Here is a 23,896-nt window from a genome sequence, read left to right on the forward strand (position 1 = left end):
GGGGAGGAGAAGCTGGGCGGGGAGGGTGTTTTTTGTCACTGCACGTACGTACTCCTACAGTCTGGGGGGCGGCAACCTGTCGGCAAAGGACTGTTGAACGAGAGGAGTAGGATGGAGGAGGCACTACTGTGCGGTCCTCCCGGTGGGGGCTCCTCACTGGCAGGTGAGCCAGTGGGGTACAACAGCAGCGGCATCTAAATCAAGCAACTTAAACATTGTCTAGGGGTACACACAAAAGCCTGAGTAGACGTTAAAATGACCCCAGCATTGTTTTAAAAGTGAAATACCCCCTTTAACGTTCCTCAAAATTGTACCCAAGCAACAGCACTTGAGTGAATGTACTTAGTTACTTAGTTTCCACCACTGCCAGAGAGAGAGAGAGAGAGAGAGAGAGCAGACTGCAGAGAGACGTCAGAAGTCGGCGTCCCATCCAGACAGCTCATCAGGAGGCGTTTGTTCATCAGCAGGGTATTTGTCAAAGTAGCTGTGGTCTGTAGGGCCTTTAAGCTGCAGTGGAGTAGGAAACGCAAAATCATTACTAACCAAATAATCAATCAATCAAACAATCAATCAATCAGGGTTTTGTGATGCTATATATTGTCAGAATCCTCTTTGATTGTGTTGGTTTTTGTGCTGAAAGACTGACTTTGAGAGCCGTTTCAACGTGCAACGTGAAGTCGGTGAGGAGACTATTTTTGGATGATTAATTTCAACATCAACAGAGCAACTATTGAAGATATCTCACCAACATTAGGAGCTGCATCGTGGCAAGAAAACGACACAAGCCAAACCTCCACCAATGTGTCAACAACCTTTTTGCTTTGCTGCGACCAACAAGGGGAGTGGCTTGTGTCAACCTATCCAACAGTCATGTCTGCTTCAATGCAGCCAATCCATCCTGGAGAGTTTAATTTGTACCCACAGGGTACAAATTAAACCACCCAATTCAACCGCATTGGGAGCAGCAGGGGAGAATTGGAAATATAATTGCTAATGGATTCAGTCACTTGTTTTACATGATACACAGCAAGGGTTCCCACACTTTTCAGGCTGTGACCTCCCAAAAATAGAGACCCCCCCCCCAGTTTGGGAATCACTGATATACAGTACAGTAAAATAGACAGTGTTAATTCATCCATTTGCTCCAAGAGTGGACACATGTACAGGTCCATTTGGTTACTTTCATCCACAAATGAACACTGAGGATTTGCCTTGACTTACCTCTCTTTTCAGTGGAGATGCTAAAGACCTGACCTTCAGTCCCTCCCAGTTGAAACCATTAAACCACCTTTGGATACATTTAAAATAATGTCATTACATTACATTGTACAGTTTGTGTGTGTGTGTGTGTGTGTGTGTGTGTGTGTGTGTGTGTGTGTGTGTGTGCGTGTGCGTGCGTGCGTGTGTGCACACCACTTGAACCCTAGCATCCTAGGGAGGGAACATTCGCCCGTGTTGTGAGCTTGTAGATCTGCTATTTTTGGATATGAGATTTAGTGTAGAGAATGATAAATTCTCAATAATTAGGTAATAATAATAATAATAATTAGGTTTTAGTGGATATGTTTTATAATTATTATAATGTTATACAATGGATCCTCCTCACCTGTGCTTCTTGATGTCAGTGATTCCATTCTTCAGGTTGCCTAGACGCTCGGCAGGGTTTCGTCTGTAAAGCAGACGTTCGTTAGAGTGATGATTTCTACATAAACGTAACCTAATAAGCCTGATTTAAACTGTGTTGCATGCTGGAGTCACGAGCTGCCATTTTCCCAAGTGGCTCCGTACCTGCACAGCTTTCGTATGAGGTCCTCTGGTCTCTTGGTGACCTTCTTGGGGAAGTCCATCTTCTCGATGCCTTTCAGGATGAAGGTGTACGTCATCATCTGGTCACTGCCTGAGAACGGAGGACTGTGGAACGTTAAGAGAGAAGAAAAGGGTGAATGGACAGTGGAACTTCAACGCTACCCCTCTATAGCTTTACTGTTCTACCCTGGATTTGAAACAGGGTCTCCTGCACAATTGCGGACATTGCTTTACCACGAAGCTAATAGAGCCTGACTGAGAAAAAAATTGACCTTCAGGCAGTACCACTCTTTACAGCTCCAGTATCATCTACTACTGTACGGCCATATTGATGATGAGCGCTTGGTTTACAGTGATTTCAAACTCGGGGCTTCAACCTAAATTCTGAAACTAGGGGGAATTTTCACAGGGGTTCTCTACCGAGTCCAATGAGTCCTTACTTCCTTCACAAGTGTTACCAATCATACTAATGGCTCTGTTCCATTTAGTGTAACACAGTGGTTCTCAAACATTTAAATTTCAAGGGCCCTCATAACTCTGAGAGTGTACAAATGGAACCAAATGGACCCGTAAGGGTCCATTTGGTTCCATTTGTACACTCTCAGAGTTACACGCTGGTAAGGGGCCATTTGGAACCCCCCTCAAGGAACCATGAGGGTACCTGGACCCCACTTTGAAACCCACTGGTGTAGCAGTGTTTCCAATGTACGACAAGCACTTCATAAATAGAAGTCATAAAAACAGACATAAAAAGACATAAAGATATAAAAACAGAGACATAAAAACAGACATAAAAACAGACAGATAGACAGACAGACAGACAGGCAGACAGACAGACAGACCTGCCAGTGAGGAGCTCAAAGACCAGGATGCCCAGAGACCAGAAGTCCACGCTGAAGCTGTGGCCCTTGTTGAGGATGATCTCCGGGGCCACGTACTCTGGCGTCCCGCAGAACGTCCACGTCTTCTGACCGCCTTTGATCTTCTTGGCAAAGCCAAAGTCAACCTGGGAATGATCACAGAATCAATACCACACCACACCATACTGGATATCGTTGCAGTCACATTTACTGCATACTGCATTTCATCCACGGTGCTTTCATGAATGGCTACGTTCTCACCAGTTTGATGTAGCCCTCAGCATCCAGCATGAGGTTCTCAGGTTTCAGGTCTCTATAGATGACGCTGTTGCGGTGCAGGTAGTCGAAGGCCTCCGTCACGCACGCCACACAGAACTTAGCAGTGGGCTCGTCAAAACTCCCCCTGCAGGCCAGACAATGAACCACAGCTATGAGTGATCAACCTTTAGGAGCAGTGGTTCTCAAGAATGGAGAGAGAGTCCATTTAGTTCAATTTATATACTCTCAGAATTAAATGAACACTGAGGATTTCACTGTGAACAGTACATAGACATTAGCATGGATTCAAGTTGATTAGCATAGATTCAAGTTGATTAAAATAGGCTAACTACAAGCTTACAACAAGTCGCAGCGTGACGTGTTGTAAGCTTGTCGATAGCCTATTTTCGGTTATTTGTTATTTTAAGATTAAAGAGTATTTGAAGGCCCAGTGGGGAAATCGCATATTAGGACTTGGCCAAGGAATATTTTTTCAGCCTCTGAGACAGAGATTATTATAATAGTTCAGCGTATACAGTAGCTTTGTAACCCAGCTCTACCTGTCTCTGAGCAGACTCCAGATCTCCCCTCCCAAGCAGGCCTCTAGCAGCATGTACACATACTTGTTGTCCTTGAATGTACGGTACAACCTACGGACAGAAATAAATGACAAAGTTAAACTCATAGTCACATTTCTACCATTGTATAATGCATTCATAGTGTTCATCACTTTAATGTTGCAGCTGGTGAAGGTGCTGGAAATATTATAGGTAGATACACCTATAATACTTCATCATTCATCACTTAACGTATGTTCTGTATTAATAACCTCCCTGCTGTCAACAGAAGGCAGCTCACAGACTACTCAACGTAGCACCCCCGTTTCGAGTCTTTTGAATGTGATAATAACCAAGGCCCTGTCCACACCTACACTGGTATTTTTTTTTAAACTTAGCTTTTTCTATGCGGTTTAAGGGTTTCATTTAAACTTTAAACCCAATAAACTTTTCACTCGAAACTAAATATCTTGGCAGAAAATAGCCGATCTTGTTGTCTAGTTCTTTTTTTTCTGCTATATTCTCAGGGCCGTTCTGGTCAGTTACGATGCTCGAGGCCACCTGTGGTCTCATCAAAACACGAATTGGCCTGCTACGGACACTATACTTCATCAGGTTGGGGCGCTCCTCTTCCCAGCTCTGAGAATCACCCTTCAGCGCTCTTAGCGTTCCATTGTTTTTTTGGCAGAGCGCCCTCCTGGGTGCTTCAAGCTACAGATAGTTTAACTTTTGGAGAGGAGCGCCGCTCATCAATCTCACGTTTGATCCTAGTGGCTGTGACTGACAACCCGGTCATTTATGACCCGACGTTGAATTGTTAACCACATACGACCTTCAAATACAGTGACAAAAATCACACCCAGTGTGAAGAGAGTGGTGCCTTTGATGAGTGAATTAGTGTAACTGGTTGCATCCTCGTGTTGCAATCAGCTGCAGCTGTTGAGGCCGGGCTCGAACATACGGACGGACAGACACACGCACGCACGCACGCACGCACGCACGCACGCACGCACGCACGCACGCACACACACACACACACACACACACACACACACACACACACACACACACACACACACACACACACACACACACACACACACACACACACACACACACACACACACACACACACACACACACACAGTCAAATGTAGGAGTGGTTGGCACCACTCAAAAAAGCCCCATCAATGACAAACAATAGAGTATACAACAGTATACTGTACATCCCTCTACAAAATAGCCTGCACTATGCAGACAGGTCATGGCTGACCTGACGATGAAGGGACAGTGGACCTCAGCCAGGATCTTCCTCTCTGAGTGGATGTGTTCCTCCTGCTTGTTGTCCACAATGTGCTTCTTCTTCATCACCTTCAAGGCAAACGTGATGTCCTCGTTTTTCACCTTCACCTGCGCGCGCACGCACGCACACACACACACACGCACGCGCACGCACGCACACACACACACACACACACACACACACACACACACACACACGCACACACTTCTTCATATTGGACGGTATCAGTATCTTTTTGTAGGCAGAGATTTTCTCCGCTGTTCCAGCCCTGTGGTTCTCAAAGTGGGGTCCTTGAGGGGGGTTATATCTAGACACAAATATAGCATTCAAAATGTAGCTTTTTAAATCAGCGATTTGAAAACAACTGATCTACACGCTCACAAGAGCTTGCAGATCTGCTATTTTCCAAACCCAGACAATATTTTTTGAATCATTTAAGCAACAAAAATCTTGTATGGGGGGGGGGGTCCCTGACAGAAATTATTTTCAGACGGGGGGGTGCCAAATACATATACATTTGGGGGGGGGGGGGGGGCCTTGACATGAAGAAGTTTTAGAACAACGGAGAGAATGCTTTTAACCCATTAAGACCTGGAACTGTGTCATTTTTAGATTTGAGCTAAAGAGCATTATTTTATACTTTGGGCTATTCAAAAATAGCAGATCTACAAGCTCATAGCGCGGCACCGAGTGCCACGCTACAAGCTTGTAGATCTGCTATTTCAGAAAAATCGTGAAAATGTGTGCAAATCTTCTGAATATATATATTTTTAAAGCGAACATTTTTAAGTCAAATCTTTGCTTCTGGGGGGGGGGTCCCTGGAACAACATATTTTGATGGGGGTCCGCGGCCAAATACATATAATTTTGGGGGTCCTTGACATGAAAAAGATTGAGCACCACTGATATAGAAACATATGTTTTTCAGAATACTGTTGAGATTTAGGAGACGTGTAGAATCGGCTTCAGGTCTCAATGGGTCAAAGTGTTGTTGGGGGGTCTCACCAGCTCCACTCTGCCAAAGCCCCCGACGCCCAGAGTGGAGATGACCTCCAGGCTCTCGAAGGGCATGGAGGCAGGGATGGACGACACTTTGTCCTTCAGCTGGAGGACATCTGGGGACAGGAGGTGGCTCTGCTGGCGTGACACCGATCTCCTGGGGACACGACAGGGACGGTGGTGGAAGCAATAGAAGATTTTTAGTTTTTACTTAAAGCTGCACGATGCAACTTTCCTCTTCTACCCCAGCTTTGAACCCGGTTTCCAGCACAAGTGCTGACATTTTTACCATTGAGCTAATAGAGCCTGCCTGCTTGCTCAGGGGATACATTGAATCTTGACCATCAGGTCAGAATTCGTGTCAGATCCTGTGTCTAGGAGAGACATGATCTTTGACACGATCTAAATGTGTCAATAGAAGAGCAGAGAGGCAAAATACAACCGTACTGTATCAACATACTCTACCATACAGATTGGACAATATTAATTAAAAAAAGTAGCAATACCATTATAAAGAATATAACTTACAAGTCAGTATAAGGCATGTATTAAAATGTTTACTGTAAAGGAACAAAAGTATTGTCATAGATCTGCTATTTTTTTAACAGCCAAAGTATAAAATAGGGCTTAAGTGGTTAATGCATGTTTGTAATGATAATGTCAACCTGTAACATAACTTTTATTGCAAAGTAACAATTATTTGTCAAATAATTGTAGTGGATATAATAAAACAGCAAAAGTAGCAGATCTACAAGCTTATAACGCATTGCTTTGTGCTGCGTTTCGAGCTTGCAGATCTGCTACTTTTAATGCTTTTGTGTGACGCTGCAGTATGATCAAGTAGGGCATTCATTTACGAAACAACACAAAAAGTTAGAATATGGATACAAGAGGTTTCTGCCCGACAGCAACGATATGAGACGTTTGAAAGGAAAGAAGCATCATAAGGAAGTGAAGCTCGGGTGTCAGAGCAGAGAACAGTACTTTGTGTCCGAACGACTCGTTTCAAAAATATAAATAACTGGAAAAAGTGCTCCTGTGCTCCTCGGAGCACAGGAGCACTTTATTGTGGGCCAGCAAAGTTCGGAATTAAGTCTTTATAGAGGTGAGTGGAATCGCTGCATTCATGATTTGAGGCGTTTTGTTTCACGCCGATCGGTTATAGGTAAAAACACAAATCAGCTTGTTATAACGCCACCATGAGCCTGATTCAAAAAATGTAGGGTGGCATTTCTTTCTCGGCCTAGTGGCAATGTGCGTGCAAAGTTTCACGGCAATCGCACGCCGCGTTCATGGTTTGAGGCATTTTCTTCCAAACTGGCCACTCCCGCAAACTTTAGAAGCCAATCAGGATGGAATATGAAAAACCGGGCAGACCCGTCTTGATCACATGACTCTAGAGATACTGTGTGTAGAGTAATATCAGAGAATGTGTTTTGCAAAAATCTGCCTCCTGGTGGCGCTATAACAGGCCGAGGTGAACAATTTGTGGCAGAAGTGTGTGCACAGTTTCACGTCTATTGGGCCTACGGTGCAGGAGATTAGCTGTTCACAGACAGACGGACGGACGGACGGACGGACAGGGTGCAAAACACATTCCAATGGATCCAATGTACAGTAACTAGTTATTATTTAGTCACAAGCTCTTGTTAATACTTTCCATTGGTTCAATATCATAAAGACTAATATGAATACAGACTTAACCACTTTCAACCTGGCGTCCCTATTTTGGGCCAATGTCATTGGAGGTGGAAAAGGTCTAAATGTTTCCAAAAATAGCCAATGCAGACAGGTGCCAAGTACAGTGGTTCTAAAAGTGTGGTCCAGGGACTCTCCGGGTTCCTTAATGGGGCTCTAAATTGACCCTTACAAGTCTGTAACTCTGACAGTGTACAAATGGAACCAAATGGACCCTATCGGGTCCATTTGGTTCCATTTGTACACTGTCAGAGTTAAGATGGGTTGTTGAAATGTAAAAGTTTGAGAACCACTGAGCTAGTACGTCGGCTATTTTCCCTACTTTTGTACAATATTGTCATACTGTATGACGAATTATAAAATAAATAGAGCATTCATCTTCTGCCCATCAGTGATGATTATGTTGCCTGGATATAAAGAATAATACTGATATAACCCAACCATACTTCTTCCATAGTGTATGGAGAACAGTTTGATCTGACCTTTCATCCATCACTCAGTGGAAGAACTACTCTGTTTTTACTTAAATAAAAGTAGCAATATCACAACATACAAATAGTTAAAAGGCCTGTATTCTAAAATGTATAAAAAATTATATACAGTACCAAAGTAAAAGTACTAAAATCTTTCAGAACAGATCTACAAGCTCAGACAGTGTTGCATCGCCATACATTGAGTTCATAGATTCCGTTCAAATAGATGAAGTACCAAATAGGGCTTAAAGGAGTAGTTCACCCAAATATGACTTATTTTCAATCCATTACACACCCCATGAGGCTTTGAATTCATGGATTTTTTTTGGTTTTTATCGCATTCCTAAGCCAATAATTTGACGACCGGCGGAAAGATGCTAATGTCTCCGGTAGGAGAGTCAAAGAGCCTCCATTGAGTCTCCTACCGGAGAGTCCGCCGGTTACCAAATTATTGGCTTAGGAATGCGACAAAAACAAAAAAATCTCCATGAATGTGTGGTGTGTAATTGATAGAAAAGAATGTTTGTGGTGAACTGCTCCTTTAATTGGTTAATGTACGTGTTGTAATAACAATTATATACATTTACAAAGTAACTTTGTAACTAAAGTTTTCAAATAATTGTAGTGGAGTACAAAGTACAAAGTACTTGAGTAATTGTACTTGGCTACTTCTCCAGCCCTGTCTGAAGACCTACTTGGCGTGTCTCTTCTTGTCATCACGGTCCAGATTGGCCACATAACCCTGAAGATACTTCTGCAGCTCACTGAAGGTCCCCACGGTCTGGTCAAATGTCCTGTAAGAACAACAGCAACGTAGTACGTCAACTCTAAACACAGCAGTATAACCCATCAAGACCTCATCATATCAGTGGTGCTCAAACCTTTTCATGTCAAAATTATACATGGATTTGGCCGCGGGCCCCCACCTCTATTTTGTTCCAGGGACCCCAAGAAGCAAAGATTATAGTAAAAACAATTGCTTTCAAAATACGTATATATATATATATATATACACTGTATATAATTGTCAATATTTTTCAAAAATAGCAGATCTACAAGCTCATAGCGTGGCACAAAGTTACGCGCAATGAGCTTGTATATCTGCTATTTTTGAAAAGCCAGAGTATAAAATAATAGTTGAAGTGGTTAAAATGATTGTGATGCTATATTAACTACTTTTGCTGGGGACCCACTGGAACTCATACATGGAACTCAGAGGGACGGACAGAGTTATTTGGATTTTCGGTTCTGGACAACCATTGGTCTGACCGAATTTCCACAACCGCCCACAGCACACCCTCGGGTCCTCTGTGATACACACGCTCAGTTTGAAGTAGATCAGTGGGCCGGTTACCATTATTACCAAACAAGCCAGACAGACATACAATCTATTCTATTCTTCCTCTTGTGTTCTTTTACATTAAAGAAACAAACAAACAAACAAACAAACAAAAAACGTAGACTCTTCAGCTTTGAGAGCCGGCTCCCAGCGTTCACCTAGCCCATTAAAACCACAAAAGCATACAGTATACACATGTGTCATTTTAGATTTTTGCGTTGGCTATTCAAAAATAGCAGATATAAAAGCTCACAGCGCGTCACTTCGTGCCGCACTACAAGCTTGTACATCTGCTATTTTTTGAATATTTTTGCCGGCTCAAAGAGAAGACTCGTTGGAGGATGACGACACGGATGACGACACGGCGTCGCTATTAACCGAGCACCGCAAATCTCCATCGTCCCGTTCGCCATCGGCCGTCTTCACCCTTACCGCCGCGAACCAATACACGGCCCCGGCGCACAGGAACACGAGCAGCAGCACGGAGGTCATGGAGACCGTGAGGAGGGCGGGTGAGGGGTAGGGGTTCGGGCGGGCCTGGGGGGCGACCAGCCTCCCTTCGGGCAGCATGGACAGGTCGAACAGCTCTTGCATCGCTTCGTGGCCCCGCACGTCCTTGGGCGTCACCGCGAGGTACCAGTACAGCCTGAAGATGGAGCTTGCCTTGTCGGAGTTCTCGTCGAAGATATCACACTGGTAGGTGCCCTGGTGGTGATCGCCGGCCACGGGGATGGAATAGAGGGCGTCCGTCCCGGCGGTCACCGTCTTAAACCGGCCCACCCGTGTGGTGTTCAGCCCCGCCGCAAACTTCCAGACCAGCTGGAGGTTCGGGGGCAGAGTGACGTTCTGAGGCAGAGTGAACGACAAGTTGCACCAAATCTGGATGCTCTTGTATTCCGTGACCTCGGTGTCCTCGAGGGGGCAGTCCACAGGTAATCCACAGGAATCGTTCTCTTCACAGGAAACGCAGTCGTACACAGCGTCGGTGGGCAAGGAGCCGCACGGACGGGAACATTCTGGGGCTCGAGGGAGCCGAGAGGCGTTTGTGCTGAACTTATCAGCGGCTGTGTACAGATCCCTTTCAAGGTCTTCGGGGTGGAGCCCGTGATTCTCTTGTCCATACGTGTCAATCACTGGTTTAATCGCATTTATCATAATGGCCTTCAAAACTGAACGGTAATCCACGGTCCTCACTCTGGCCGCCTCTTTGACTGTATCATTCATGTCGAATATACGGGTCACTAACGTGCTGCAGTTCGTCAAATCTGGTTGATGCTTGCAGAATACAACTCGCTTATACTTTTCTTCATCATTAACGCCCTCCAAAAGACACCTGTAACAGCACAGAGAGGGATGAAGCAAGAGGGTAGAATATAACACAAACACTAAAAGTACCTCCATATCATCTTCATTTACTGGTTGTTTAAAATGAAAATATACCATATAAATGCTAAAGTATGTTATGACGTAATTGCATGATGACGTATGTAAGAATGTAAAAAACACATCATAGTTCATTAATTTACTAGCCCTCTCTTTGAAAAATAATAAATCAGTAACAAAATAAAACTTTATGCACACTATGCCCGTTGAGAATACCTGTTGTACCTGTTGTCAGAGTACCCACTGTATGTACCCTAGCATTCCTATTCTCGGCCAAAAGTTCCGCGAAAATAGCTGATGTACAAGCTCACGACACGTCATAATGAGAGGTATTGTGAGCTTGTTGATCAGCGATTTCTGGAAAAAATATTTGGTGTAGAGCAGTGGTTCCCAAACTGGGGGTCCCCAGATGATCAGCTTAATGTGCAACATTGCTTTCTCATTCAACAGTAAACAAACTAACATACAATATAAGTGTATACAGGGTATCTGCACATTTATAAAGTTACAATTTAATTACTTTTTACGAAACCTCTTTCGAAAATAGACACGAGGCGCTGTGAGCTTGTAGATCTGCTATTTTCGGCTAATGTTCCCCTCAGAATAGGGCTAGGGTTCATGTGGTTCATGTAAAAAAAAAAAAAAAGATTCCTATCATACAAAGATGTGGCGGGCCCCCCTTGTAGTAAATCTGAGGACCCCTTAGGGAAGATCCCTGCTCCATTCCTGTGGCCGGCGAACACAAGCACGGCACCTATGAGGCTGCTCGCCCGTGTCTGGATATTGAGCTGACATCACTACTACTATGACATCACTACTACTGTGACACACACACACACACACACACACACACACACACACACACACACACACACACACACACACACACACACACACACACACACACACACACACACACACACACACACACACACACACACACACACACACACACACACACACACACACTTTCTCCACTTGAAAATAGTTTGAGTCTTGTCACGGTGTCAACTTGCTGAAGAGGACAAGTACACTGGGCCTCCACAAACGCTTTTGATTGAGAAATATGAGACGGTGTTCTGGACAAAAGTCAATTAATATTGCGCTTCCTCTTTCAATCTTTCTCTAACGCGATTTGTCTTGACTTTTGTTCCTAATGGCCAGAAAACAGCACAACTGCTGTTTTGGAAAACGGTTATATTTGAGGCAAATTAACAAAGAAAGACAGCAAGGATGCCAGTAAGCTCATATCGTCACTGTCTTCTACAGTACGTCCAAAACCGAACATTTTCAGGAAATGGAAAAAAGAACCTTTGTTGCAATATTTTAGAATTTCAAAGGGCCTGCCATTGGCAATTCATGGGTAAATCAGTGGGAAATCCAAACCTTTTCATGGAGAAATTGTAACAGTCGCCGGGTGTGAAATGGTGCCAGGTGTGAAATGGTGTCATTTCAAACAAAGACTAATCAGGCCCGAATAGGGGGGGAAGCTGTGAGCTTTCAGGGAACTTTCAGGGAGAGATCAGGAAAAGTGTGAAGAGTTCGGCTGTCACAGCTGTGTTGAATACTGTCTAAGTAAGTACGTCGGTCAGAGAGGCTTATTGTCTGTATCAGCCAGAGCGCGGGATTATATCCCCGTTTCAGACCCCCTGAGAGATGTATTGCTGAGGGGGAGCGCAACACCTACCATCAGCTCCCAGTACTTACCGCATGACTTGTCACACACAAGCCATGCTACTCGAAAGGCGAGTGCTCTACCGACTGAGCTACCCGGATACTAAGAGTACCAAACAAGCTGCAACCATCGCATTTTGCGATGATTTCCTCCTTCATTGTTCAGCAAGTCCCCAGTTTGATTCCCATTACTCTCTCTATCTCTCCATATTTCCTATCTCTCCACAGAGGTGGCAGTAGCTGAGGAGGTAGAGCGGCTGCATGAGGAATCGGAAGGGAATCAGAAGGTTCCCGGTTTGATCTAAGTCTCTGTCGAAGTGTCCTTGAGCAAGACACTAAACCCCCAACCACCCCCGATGAGCCGGTTGGTGCCTTGCAATGGTTTCCTCTGCCGTCCGTGTGTGAATGTGTGCATGAATTGGTGAATGTAAAGTGCTTTGGAATATAAGGCGATATAAATACACCATTCACCAGTCACCATTTTACGCTGTACCTGTCAAGTATAGCCTAAGAAATAACTAAGAAACAAAGAAAAGGATACTCACTCTCGATCAATCACAAGGCACTCCACTCCGTTCTCATCAGCAATGATATTGGCTGATCTGACGTCATCACTGGAAGACATGAAATGTTTATATGTTAAGTCTGAGTCCTACTTCATCGTACAACTGTGTTGCTTGCCCGAAAACGGCAGATATAGAAGCTATATCTGCTCCGATGTCAGAGTGCTCTGGTTGATGTCATAGAGTGCTCTGAATCTGATATATCACTTAATTCACATGTGTCATTAACTCATTAACGTTGCCATCTTTTAAATAAAATGTAATTCAAATAAAGTGATTTCATCCCATATATGAACAGGATTATTGTTACACACAGATTCATCTTGAATACTGTCTAGAGCAGTGGTTCTTGAATATTCTATTCTATTAAGACATACTTAAGATTTTTTTTTGTTAGAATAGTTTTTCATTGATGAAAAGTTGTGATTATTTTGTGTGTGCATGTCTTTAAGTGGCGCATGTGTTGCACTGTGTCCTGTTTGTGTTTAATTAGTGAAACTGATCTTTGTGTTGCAAGCAGCTGCAGCTGTTGAGGCCGTGCTCGGACAGACGGAGGGACAAACACACACGGTCAAGTGTAGAGCGGCTGGCGCCGCTAAAAACAAAAATTGCAGATCTACACGCTTATCGTTGTGAGCTTGTAAGATCGGCAATTTTCACCACGCTACACCATCGTACGACAAAATATAAAACACGGCTTAAGTGGTATAATAAAGAGGCTTTCTTTTCTGTAACGGGAACAGATTACCTGTGAAAGTGCAGAGCAAATCTTTGAGCTTGACTTAACTCTGAAAGTGCACAAATGGAACGTATCAAGGTCAGACACTATACAGTATGGGTGTCGGGTACCTTATGAGGGCCTTCTCTCCGAAGTAGTCGCCTTTGTGCAGCGTGTTGATGATCTGGGGAAGCACCTGTGTCTCTGTGCTCTGCGTCACTTTCACCTGCACACAGTTCAGGTTCACACACCGTTCAAAGAAACTCCCGGAATGCAACAAATGGACCCGTGTCCGTTTAGATCAGCAGTTATCACCTAAATACTTTCCAATGTGTAGGATTTTGACAGAACTCAAGTCGGTAATACGTGTGTGAGCCTAACATCTGTGAAGGCAGCTCTCCTACCGGATAATACCGTCAGGAGAAGGCGCGCTCTACTGGGAATCCCAAGAGAAGAAGTCTCTTGGGATTAACTGGGTGCAGATTCTTGGTAATACATAAACAAAGGATTATCCGCACTCTCTTCAGTTATGTTCTTGATTTAATCTTAAAGATGAACATAACTGAAGAGAGTCTATCTAGAGAAACGGACGCGTTTCGGCACGTCGGCCTTCCTCAGCGTTTCGAAACGCTGAGGAAGGCCGACGTGCCGAAACGCGTCCGTATTTTAAGCCTAACATCTGTGTCATATGGTTCTGAATAAAAAAACAAAAATAAATAAACAACAACAATTAAGCCCCATATATTTGCTGTCGGGCAGAAACCTCTTATCTTAACTCATTTGAAACAAGCCCAGTGCTTTTATGAGTCTTCCAGTTTAGTAGTCCTCGTATTGTGAATTTGTGCTTCCATGTACTGTTGTTCTCATGTCTTACTAAATAAAGTACATCAATCAATCAATCTCAATATTCTAACTTTTTGTGTTTTCTTGTAAATTAACGCCTTACACATACTACAGTGTCAAACAAAAGCATCAAAAGTAGCAGATCCGAGCTTGTAGATCTGCTACAGTTTTGGACATATTATGAGGTTTCCTCCCGACAGAGACGCTGTACTTTGTTGACCAGGGTTCCCCAGGATTCTCCTCTACACTGTCAAATCCTTTTGGCGAAAACCACAGATCTGAAAGCTCAACGCTCGTTGTAGTTGTGCTGTATGTTCACCGAACGCTGCTGTCCTATTATGACATTCCCAGAAGAGGGATGCTATATAGGTGTTAAGGGACTTGCCCACAATGACTAACGTTTGTATCAACCAAGCATTCTCTTCGTCCTCGCCAGTGGCCACTGTAGTGTATGTTCTCTGTGGGTGGCTGAGCACCAGTAGATTTTATTCACTCTACGGTCAGAGGGTGAGGGATAGATGGGGGGGGGGGGGGGCATTTCCTGTATTAGCCTCCGCCTACCCCCCCAACAATTGTGTCTGGGCTTTGGTTTAGCTGAAGAGCTGTTATCTCACACAGGCTGCTAATGGCAGTTAAGAGTCCCCTGAGGTTGAGCTGCCGGCTATCTCCATCTCCCCTCACTGCCCCCCCTTCACCCCCCCCCCCCCCCCCTCCCCCCCACCGGTGTCGGGTTGCTGACATTACCAGACAAGACAGACACACAGGCGGGTGGGTGGGTGGGTGGGGTTGTGCTGACTCCCACAGGGTGAGTCATAGCTGACATCCACCTCCCTTTGCCCAAACTATGAAGAGGGGGGTAGAGCATGGGCCCTGGATGGCAGGGAAGGTTTACAGTATTCAAAAGGAGAGAAACTCGAGGTCTATATTGTAACGTGTTCATGTCACGGACCCCCAGATTGATATGCATTTGGCCCCCCATTTGAAAAGATTCTGTGCCAGGGAAGATTTGTCAACATTTGTCGAAAATAGTAACCAGTGGTCTATAGACTCAGTGCAGTGGTTCCAAAACTGGGGGTCCCCAAATTATTTTGGGGGGTCCCCAGCTGATTAGCTTAATGTGCAACATTGTTTTCTCACTCAACAGTAAACAAACCAAGATACAGTATAAGTGTATACAGGGTATCTGCATCTTTCTAAAGTGACAATTTAAGGACTTTTAAGACCTTTTTAATACCAAAGTGGACAAATATTACGTAAGAAAAAGGCAAACATTGTGAAAATAGCCGATCTACAAGCGCACAGTGTCTGTGTCTTGTTAGTGGCTCAGAGTGTGTTATTGATGTGAGAGGACGCGTTTACCTTTCCCTGTGAGATGAAATAGAAGGTGCTGCCCTCCTCCCCCTCTCGGATAACGTACTCTCCTTTGTCGTAGTATTCCTGGAGGAAGGTGCAGAGGAGACGCAAGTCAGAAGAGATGAAAGCGTTACGCTGGGTTCTCACCAGCAGCGTCGATGCTTGCTCACGACGCAAAATGCATTGACCCATCAAAACCGTGAAAGCATCAGTCATTTTAGATTTTAACGTTGGCTATGGCCATTTCGAAGGCATTTGTAGAATCGGCCTCAGAAAAAGCAGCTATGGTCTGTGGATGTAAAATGAATCAAGATTGAGCGACTAAATTATGTATTTGTCTGAAATTAATAGGTGGTTGACAAACAAGCTGCCAGAAATGAGGAACGATTGTGTCTACTTCACTTTTTCTCTCCTGGCTGGGCAGAGCAGCAGTGAGCCGCTCAGAGCACTCCAAGACCAGTGCTGTCCCTGCTGCTCCCACCATACTGGGGATAGACTGTTTATGTATGTGTTGTGGGACATGTTATTCAAACAGGAGACGAGTGATAGTTGTCTATCTACAACTGCTAGTTGATCATATTTATTTTATACCCCTAACACTATAAACTGAGTTATACTGTGTACGCGGCTGCCACACGACGCAAATATCTTTTCTACAAGATCACGATGTGTCGCAGTGAGCTTGTAGATCTTCTATTGTGCATTCTAAACCTAAACCTAACCTAACTCCCCAAATCTTATTTAACCATAAAACAACAATTTCTCTTCTGAGGACCAGGAACATTATCATCACAATGTGTATTTTCTCAAATTCTTGTGGGGACATTTGGAAGTATAACACACACACACACGCACACGCACACACACACACACACACACACACACACACACACACACACACACACACACACACCCTGTCAGTCACACATCTTTAACAAATCACTCGTCTCCTGTTTGAATAAACTCTTTCGGGGACCTTGGTCAAATACTAATGGTAACAGTATCTGGGAGTGAGCAGTGACAGGAACAACATCAGAGCCGTTCATCAACAGGGTAATTTGTGAGGGCTTTCCGACTGGAGGAAGAGAAAACATGCTGACACTCGGTAATAGTATATCGTCGTTGTCGGGCGGAAACCTTGCCATGTCCAAAACTGTTACTTTTCAGGAAATGGAATAAGGAACCATGTGTTCCAGGTGATCCAAAGTAGTTATTATTTAGTCACAAGCTCTTGTTAATGTTTTTCATTGATTAAATATCCTTCTTATATTAAAATTGCTTAGAGAGTGGGTGGACCAACGGTGAACGTCTGGACGTTTGGTTGCTCCGATCCGCACCAAACTTGTCACAAACACAGTTCAGGGGTCTGCCATGAGAATAGTCACACTGGGGGCCACGTTGTACGACCGGGGATCCCCAGGTTAGACAGAAGCCACGCATTGTCAAGGCACCCCGTTGCTCCAATCTGTACCAACCTCGGCACAGACACAGTTCAGGGGTCTGCCATGAGAAGAGTCACACAAGGGGCCACGTTGTACAACTCAGCTTACTGTGTCACGTGTGTCAGGGGCCCCCAGGAGCCATGTTGTACAAGCAAGCTTACTGCTACCAGGAGCCCCCAGTGGCACCAAATGTGGCACAAACACTAGCAAAGGGTCTGTTTAAACTAAACTAAACTGCACGTATAGGGGGATACAGCACTGCACTTCAAATGGCCATAACTCACCCACACTCTTGTATGATGAAATACAGGTGATTTGTAAAAATAAAAATAAAAAGAAAAGAAAAATAATGAATTCAAATAATTACGAAGATGTATCTACAACACATCATGCTTTTACTACTGTACTGTATGTAACACAGACAACTTACCACTTCCAGGCAGTCCACGATTTTGCTCAGCTTGTCCTCTGGTAGATTAGCCAAGAGTGATACACTGCAGAAAACCAACATCCAAAACACATTATAGTCATCGACATCTTGTATGTTATAGTTTGTTTATAAATACAAATAGACACTGACAATGGATCCAGTTATTCAGCTTATTTGGCAATGTAATTAAGTAAGTAGTTCGGAGAGGCTTATTGCCGGTATCAGCCAGAGCGCGGGAGTCTATCCCCGTTTCGCATTGTGCTAGACCCCAGAGAGATGGATTGCTGAGGTGGAGCACAAAACCTACCACCAGCTCCCAGTACTTACAGCATGACTTGCCACACACAAACCGTGCTACTCATACGCTGAGTTGGCGGTGCCCAGGGTCGAACCCATGACCTTGTGGTCGAAAGGCGAGTATTACACACAAACCGTGCTACTCATACGCTGAGTTGGCGGTGCCCGGGATCTAACCCATGACCTTGTGGTTGAAAGGCAAGTGCTCTACCGACTGAGGCACACAGTGTATCACAGCGTGGACTTCATGTGTCCATTCTATGACGTCAGTCATCTATTCTCTGTCTATCTATGATGTACGACTCCATATTTGGGTATGGTTTCAGCCTGAAAAGAGGTATAAAACATAATAGTTTCTGTTGGGTGAAAACCGTGTATGCTCAAAACCGTATACGTTTCAGGAAATGTGGAACAAAAAGAGCCTGTGTTTCAATGGAATCAATTTAGTTATTATTTAGTTGATCAGTATGTGACACTGAAACAGACACGCACAGCGGCAAAAACATAATCTCCGCCTTCCTGCCTGGCAGAGATAACTTTTATATAAGCTGCTCGGTCGCAGGCACAATCACTTATCCACAAATGACCCATTGTGATAATAAGACTGTTGTATAAAGCTGGATTTATCACGTGAGGGCATAAAGCGTGCCAAAAATAGCTCACAGCCTGTGTCTATACATTTGGCTTTGACGAACCTTCGCAGGAAGTTTCGGTACTGCTCCTGGCGGGTCTCGGCCGTCCTCCTCATGATGTTCTGGAACACCTCGCGGTCCAGAGCCCATGTCCTCGCTTTGTTGACCACTGCAAGTACAGCAACAACAACATGCATCAGAGAGCATACCGGTGGGGGAAGAACTCTGATGTTTTACTTGAAAATGGTAAATGGTGCATATAGCGTGCATAATATAGCGCTTTACATTCATTCACCTGTTCACACACAGGAGGCTATTTAACCAGTGACCTTCTGATTTCCAAGCTGCCGCCTTACCTCCTGTGCCCACTGCGGGATTATTATGAGGGTGGGATTATTTCGAAATATTTTAGAATTTTGGCGCAGTCGGTAGCGCTGTCGCCTCACAGTTAGAAGGTCCTGGTCCTGGGTTCGATACCCGCCGGGGACACTGTGGGCGCTGGGGGCGTGTTCCCTCCTCCGCATCATCAGTGCCCATACCGTAGGTGGGGTTGGCGAAAGGGCCTTTCTGTGTGGAGTTTGCATGTTCTCCCCGTGTCCCCTAGGGTAGGTACCCTCACAAAAACATGCAGTAATCCAGTTCTCTATACTACCTCCTCCTGGTCAACCGGGGCGCCTGATGGAGGGGAAAGGAACTGGTACGAATAACGTGTTCCTTCCACGCGTTACGTCCTACCGGGGACACTCCCCCCTGTCAGGTGATAAGAAGCGGCCTGCTCATTCCTCATGCATTGAAGGAGGCATGAGCTCAGTTCGGGGCTCTCTCGAAGCTGGCAGAGGGAGAGTTGCGCCCAGGATTACAAGCTTAGGCATTTGGCACTGGGCGAAAAATTGGCTACAAAAATTGGATACATTTTAAGAAGTAATTTGAAAATGTCTTTAAATCTTTTGACCTTTTTTTTGTGGGAAAAAATATTTGTGGTTGAAAACAAACAAACAAACCCCCTCTGACACTATACAGTGCCACCCTGCCATATGTCTACAACCAGATAGCAAGAAGCATGAGAATCAGATATGTCATTAGAGAGAAGCAAACAAGCTTCGGCGGGGGCGTGTTTACAAAGGCTTTACATCGCGTCCCATAGCCTTGCCCTCTGGTTTGTCGTCACCTCATTGGCATTTGGAAGGCACATACCATGTATGTGAGAGTGCTCTTTGTCCCCGGCCCGGGGTCTGTGAAGGACATATTTGTATATGTTGACTAGTAATTGGCTGGTGGCCCTCAGGGGTATGGTGGGGTTAGAGGGTACGCTTACTTGACCTTAATGTTCAGGGCAGGAGACCAACGTATCGACAACTCATCATTTCATGATGCTTATTAGTTGGGTTTTGCTTTGTAAAATAAATAAATAAATAGCCGATCTTCAAGCTTGTAGATTGGTTACTTTCAGTAATATAAGCCACACAGTTGTACGACAACGTATAAATCAGACTTAATTCTATTTGTGTCTCTTGATGTATAACTGGCACACAGCAAACGTGCACTAGTGAATCCAGCTGTTGTCAGAGGTCAGGGGTTAACTAGGGTCTTTGTAAAGGTCATATAGCAGTGGTGGAAAGTAATCTTAAGTCAAATTTCGAGGTGCTTTTACTTTTGGTACTCTAAGTATATTTTGATGCCAAGACTTTTGCACTTTTACTCAGATCAAATGTTGAATACAGGACTTTCACTTGTAACAGTATTTCTTCATTGTGCTCTTGCTGCTTTTACTTAAGTAAAATGTTAACACAACTGCTGGGCGCAGTAACTATGATAATCAAGAGCTGTTTACCTCGGACAGACGCTGTTCTTGTGCAGTTATACAGGATGGCCAGTTCGCCAAACGTGGTCCACACATTTATCGAAGTTAGCAGTTTGCAGTTCTGAAACACGTCCAGCTTTCCATCTGTAAGCATGAAACAAGGACAATCAAAAGTTTACATCAGGGGTTCCCAAACCTGCTCCTCAATTCTTCTATTAACCTAAATACCTAAACGTAAACCTATTGCTTCTGCATGTCAGTAGTAGGACACATGCTCCTGCATGGATGGGCCTGAATGTATAGACATCAACTTATCAAAAGAATACAATGAGGAATATGTCGTTGCATCTTTGTTAATGTTGGTGTTGATTTGGACTCTTAATCACATGAACCCTAGCATTCCTATCCTCAGCTTACCGGTGACCTAATAGGCGGACATTTGGTGAAAATGGCCGATGTACAAGCTCGCAATGTGTCATGTCATGAGCTTGTAGATCGGCTATTTTCAGCATCAAGACATTTGGTGTAGAGGAGAAAAGGAGGGGGCCAAGTACTACAGACCCTTGAAAAGGGTGATGATAAGTATATTGGTCAATGGTCAAGTGGTCAATTCCCTAAAACGTTCAGGGTCTCCCCACGCATACTGTAATACCTTACATTCAATGGGCTGCCCAGGAGTCTTAAGTGGGGTTAAGAATGGGGCTTATTGACCTAAATAATGCATTACAAAAGTGATTCTCAAACTTTTGAATTTCAAAGACCCCCAGTTTGATATGCATTAGGCCACAGACCCCCATTGAATGTGATCACATGCAGATCTGCTATTTTCGAACAGGTAGTTAATGGTCAATAATTGCAGTACAATAAAATGATGCTAATGGTTTTGTGCTGTGACTTAAGATTTTGAATGCGGTATATTTACTTGTAAAAAAGCATTTTTACAACACTGTTCGTACCTGCCAGCACATACAGATGGTTGCCAGGCTCTCCCTGCTTGGTGACGTAGTCCCCCTGCTGGTAGGTCCTCTCATACATGCACTCCACCATGTCTTTGATCTGCTGCAGCTCCAGCCTCTTCAGATACTGGTTCTTGTTCAGGGCGTCCGTCAGCAGCCTCTTCACACTGTCACACACCGTGAAGGTAAACATTAGCACTCCCCAGACTAGTCCTAGGACCTAGACCAAAACCATCTTTTAAGTAGGGTTGGGATCCTTTAAGTTTAGAGGTAATCGTTTAGAGTCTAAACTCAACCTCACCCCCAAGCACTCACCTCTTCAGACTCCATCTCACCCCCTAGCACTCACCTCTTCAGACCCCACCTCACCCCCTAGCACTCACCTCTTCAGAATCCACCTCACCCCCTAGCACTCACCTCTTCAGAATCCACCTCACCCCCTAGCACTCACCTCTTCAGAATCCACCTCACCCCCTAGCACTCACCTCTTCAGAATCCACCTCACCCCCTAGCACTCACCTTTTCAGACCCCACCTCACCCCCTAGCACTCACCTCTTCAGACTCCACCTCACCCCCTAGCACTCACCTCTTCAGACTCCACCTCAACCCCTAGCACTCACCTCTTCAGACTCCACCCCTAGCACTCACCTCTTCAGACTCCACCTCACCCCCTAGCACTTCACTCTACTTGTATCTTCTTGATGCTAGCTTACTAGCAGAGGTATCCTCATTACTTGTTCTCATGTACTTGTTTCCTCTCGAGGTGTAGCTTTGTCATTCCCACTAAATCTTGCAGCCTTATTGTACTGTACATTATCAGGCATGCAACAGTCAGTGTCATTTGCAAAGGATGCTTGTACTGTTTCAACAGGCCTTATGTGCATGAGAGGGTACCGGATAGGCTCATCCACCAAATCACTTGCATCTGTTACCCACATGAACCCTAGCATCACTATTCTGAGCATGTCATAATAAGCCAACATTCAGATAAAATAGCCCACCTACAAGCTCAAGTGAGGGGATTGGATGTATTCATAAGGGGTGTTGCCTACGATCTGAAGAACACCAAGAAATTACACATGATGAAAAGGTCCTCTTTGCCAAAACACATCCTGTATTGCAAGTCATTCCTCTGGTGGAATATATGAGCACTGACTGGTGGCATTTTAAGTCCTATACAATTTGTTGACCGGAGTCCCCCAGGGGTCTGTACTTGGACCCCCTCATTTCCCCCCCCCTCTACACCAAATCTATTTGCTGTTGCAAAGCGTTGTGAGCTAGTAGATTCGATATGAATGTTCGCCTATTATGACATTCCAAGAATTCCCAGAATAGGGACGAAAGGGTTACTGTTGTTAACTTTCTAACCATGGACTAAATTTGGAAAATCAAAACAGGGTATCAGTGTAGCAGAGCAGACCAGCCAGAGCTCTAGATGCTTGATTTGTTACACGGCAGACCAGCGTTCCAATCCATGAACAACATCACACAAAAAGTCCTCTTGTCAGCTAAAAACTAGAGCTCAAAAGCTGAAATCAAATCAAATAATCTCACCTTGCGTCCTTGGGTACGCGTGCCTCCTCAAAGGAGAACCTGGGCAGGCAGCTGGAGTCGTAGGTCCTGGAGCTGGGCTCCGCCGACACGCCTGCCTTGGCCCCTTTCCTCCTGTTGAGGGTCTCCTTGACTGGACCCCCGAGGTTGGAGCCGTTCCTGCCGCTACCTTTCAGCGAGGGAGCCCGCACCACCGCCGCCGCCTGGCCCGGTTCAAACCCCACTGCCGGGGCTGAGGGGTAGGGCTATCACCATCATGACATTTTACTTGACCGTTACTTGTCATATACGAGTAATTGCGTTTTTGGCGTCTTTGCAAACAAACATTGCACAGGACAGATATGAAAAATAAATAACTTCAACATACAAAGAAATTGACTGACGATATTAAACTTGTAGCAAAATAAATAATGTATATGTACATAATACTGTATATACATACATATAGTGGAAACAAGGTGTCGCATCGCATAGCTTGTAGATCTGATAATTCCACTATTTTTTTTTTATGTTTGAAAACGTATGAACATTCTTCCAACAGATGAATTCATACAAATGGAAACGATGCTGACGACCACGCAAATCATGTAATTGTTATATAACCGCTCCAGACCTACCGGTGGTGGCGGCGGGGCCATGGTGGCCTGGCTCTTCAGCTGCTCCTGCAGCTTGTTGAGCTGGATGCACTTGACCTGCAGCTCCTCGCTGAGCTCGGCCAGCATCCGCGTCTGCCTGGCCAGCTGCTCCTGGAGACCCTTGATCTGGCGGTCCTTGGCGCGGAGCTCCTCGTCTCTCCTCTTGCCCTCCCTCTCCGTCTCCTCCAGTCTGGCTCTCAGGGCGTCCGGGGGGGACGGGGGGCTCTTGGGTCGGGCGGCTTGGGACGGCTCTTTGAGGGCCCTCCCGTTGGACGCGGCGTCCGTTTGTTTTAAACACTTGGACTTGACGGAGCCGTTCCCCAT

General features: G+C 44.9%; 1 protein-coding gene across 3 annotated transcripts; it reads right to left on the reverse strand.

The window, feature by feature from the left end:
- Window positions 1-411: 411 nt before the first annotated feature.
- Window positions 412-23,896, reverse strand: prkg2 (protein kinase cGMP-dependent 2; the record flags this gene model as incomplete). Of its 3 annotated transcripts, none has more annotated exons than XM_084054304.1 (19): window positions 412-507; window positions 1,222-1,288; window positions 1,607-1,669; window positions 1,789-1,911; window positions 2,649-2,812; window positions 2,928-3,069; window positions 3,485-3,574; window positions 4,755-4,891; window positions 5,790-5,940; window positions 8,650-8,748; window positions 12,896-12,964; window positions 13,763-13,857; window positions 15,834-15,911; window positions 17,700-17,763; window positions 18,692-18,797; window positions 20,460-20,573; window positions 21,386-21,552; window positions 22,941-23,140; window positions 23,576-23,896. In XM_084054304.1, 19 exons carry the CDS (start codon window positions 23,894-23,896, stop codon window positions 412-414), a joined length of 2,346 nt encoding a protein of 781 aa, XP_083910430.1. The 3 variants fall into 3 exon arrangements, with proteins under 3 accessions (XP_083910430.1, XP_083910429.1, XP_083910428.1); XM_084054303.1 differs by having other exon boundaries at window positions 23,570-23,896; XM_084054302.1 differs by having other exon boundaries at window positions 23,555-23,896.

The sequence above is a fragment of the Gymnoscopelus microlampas genome (assembly GCF_963454915.1).
Source record: "Gymnoscopelus microlampas genome assembly, chromosome: 4".
NCBI lineage: Eukaryota > Metazoa > Chordata > Actinopteri > Myctophiformes > Myctophidae > Gymnoscopelus > Gymnoscopelus microlampas.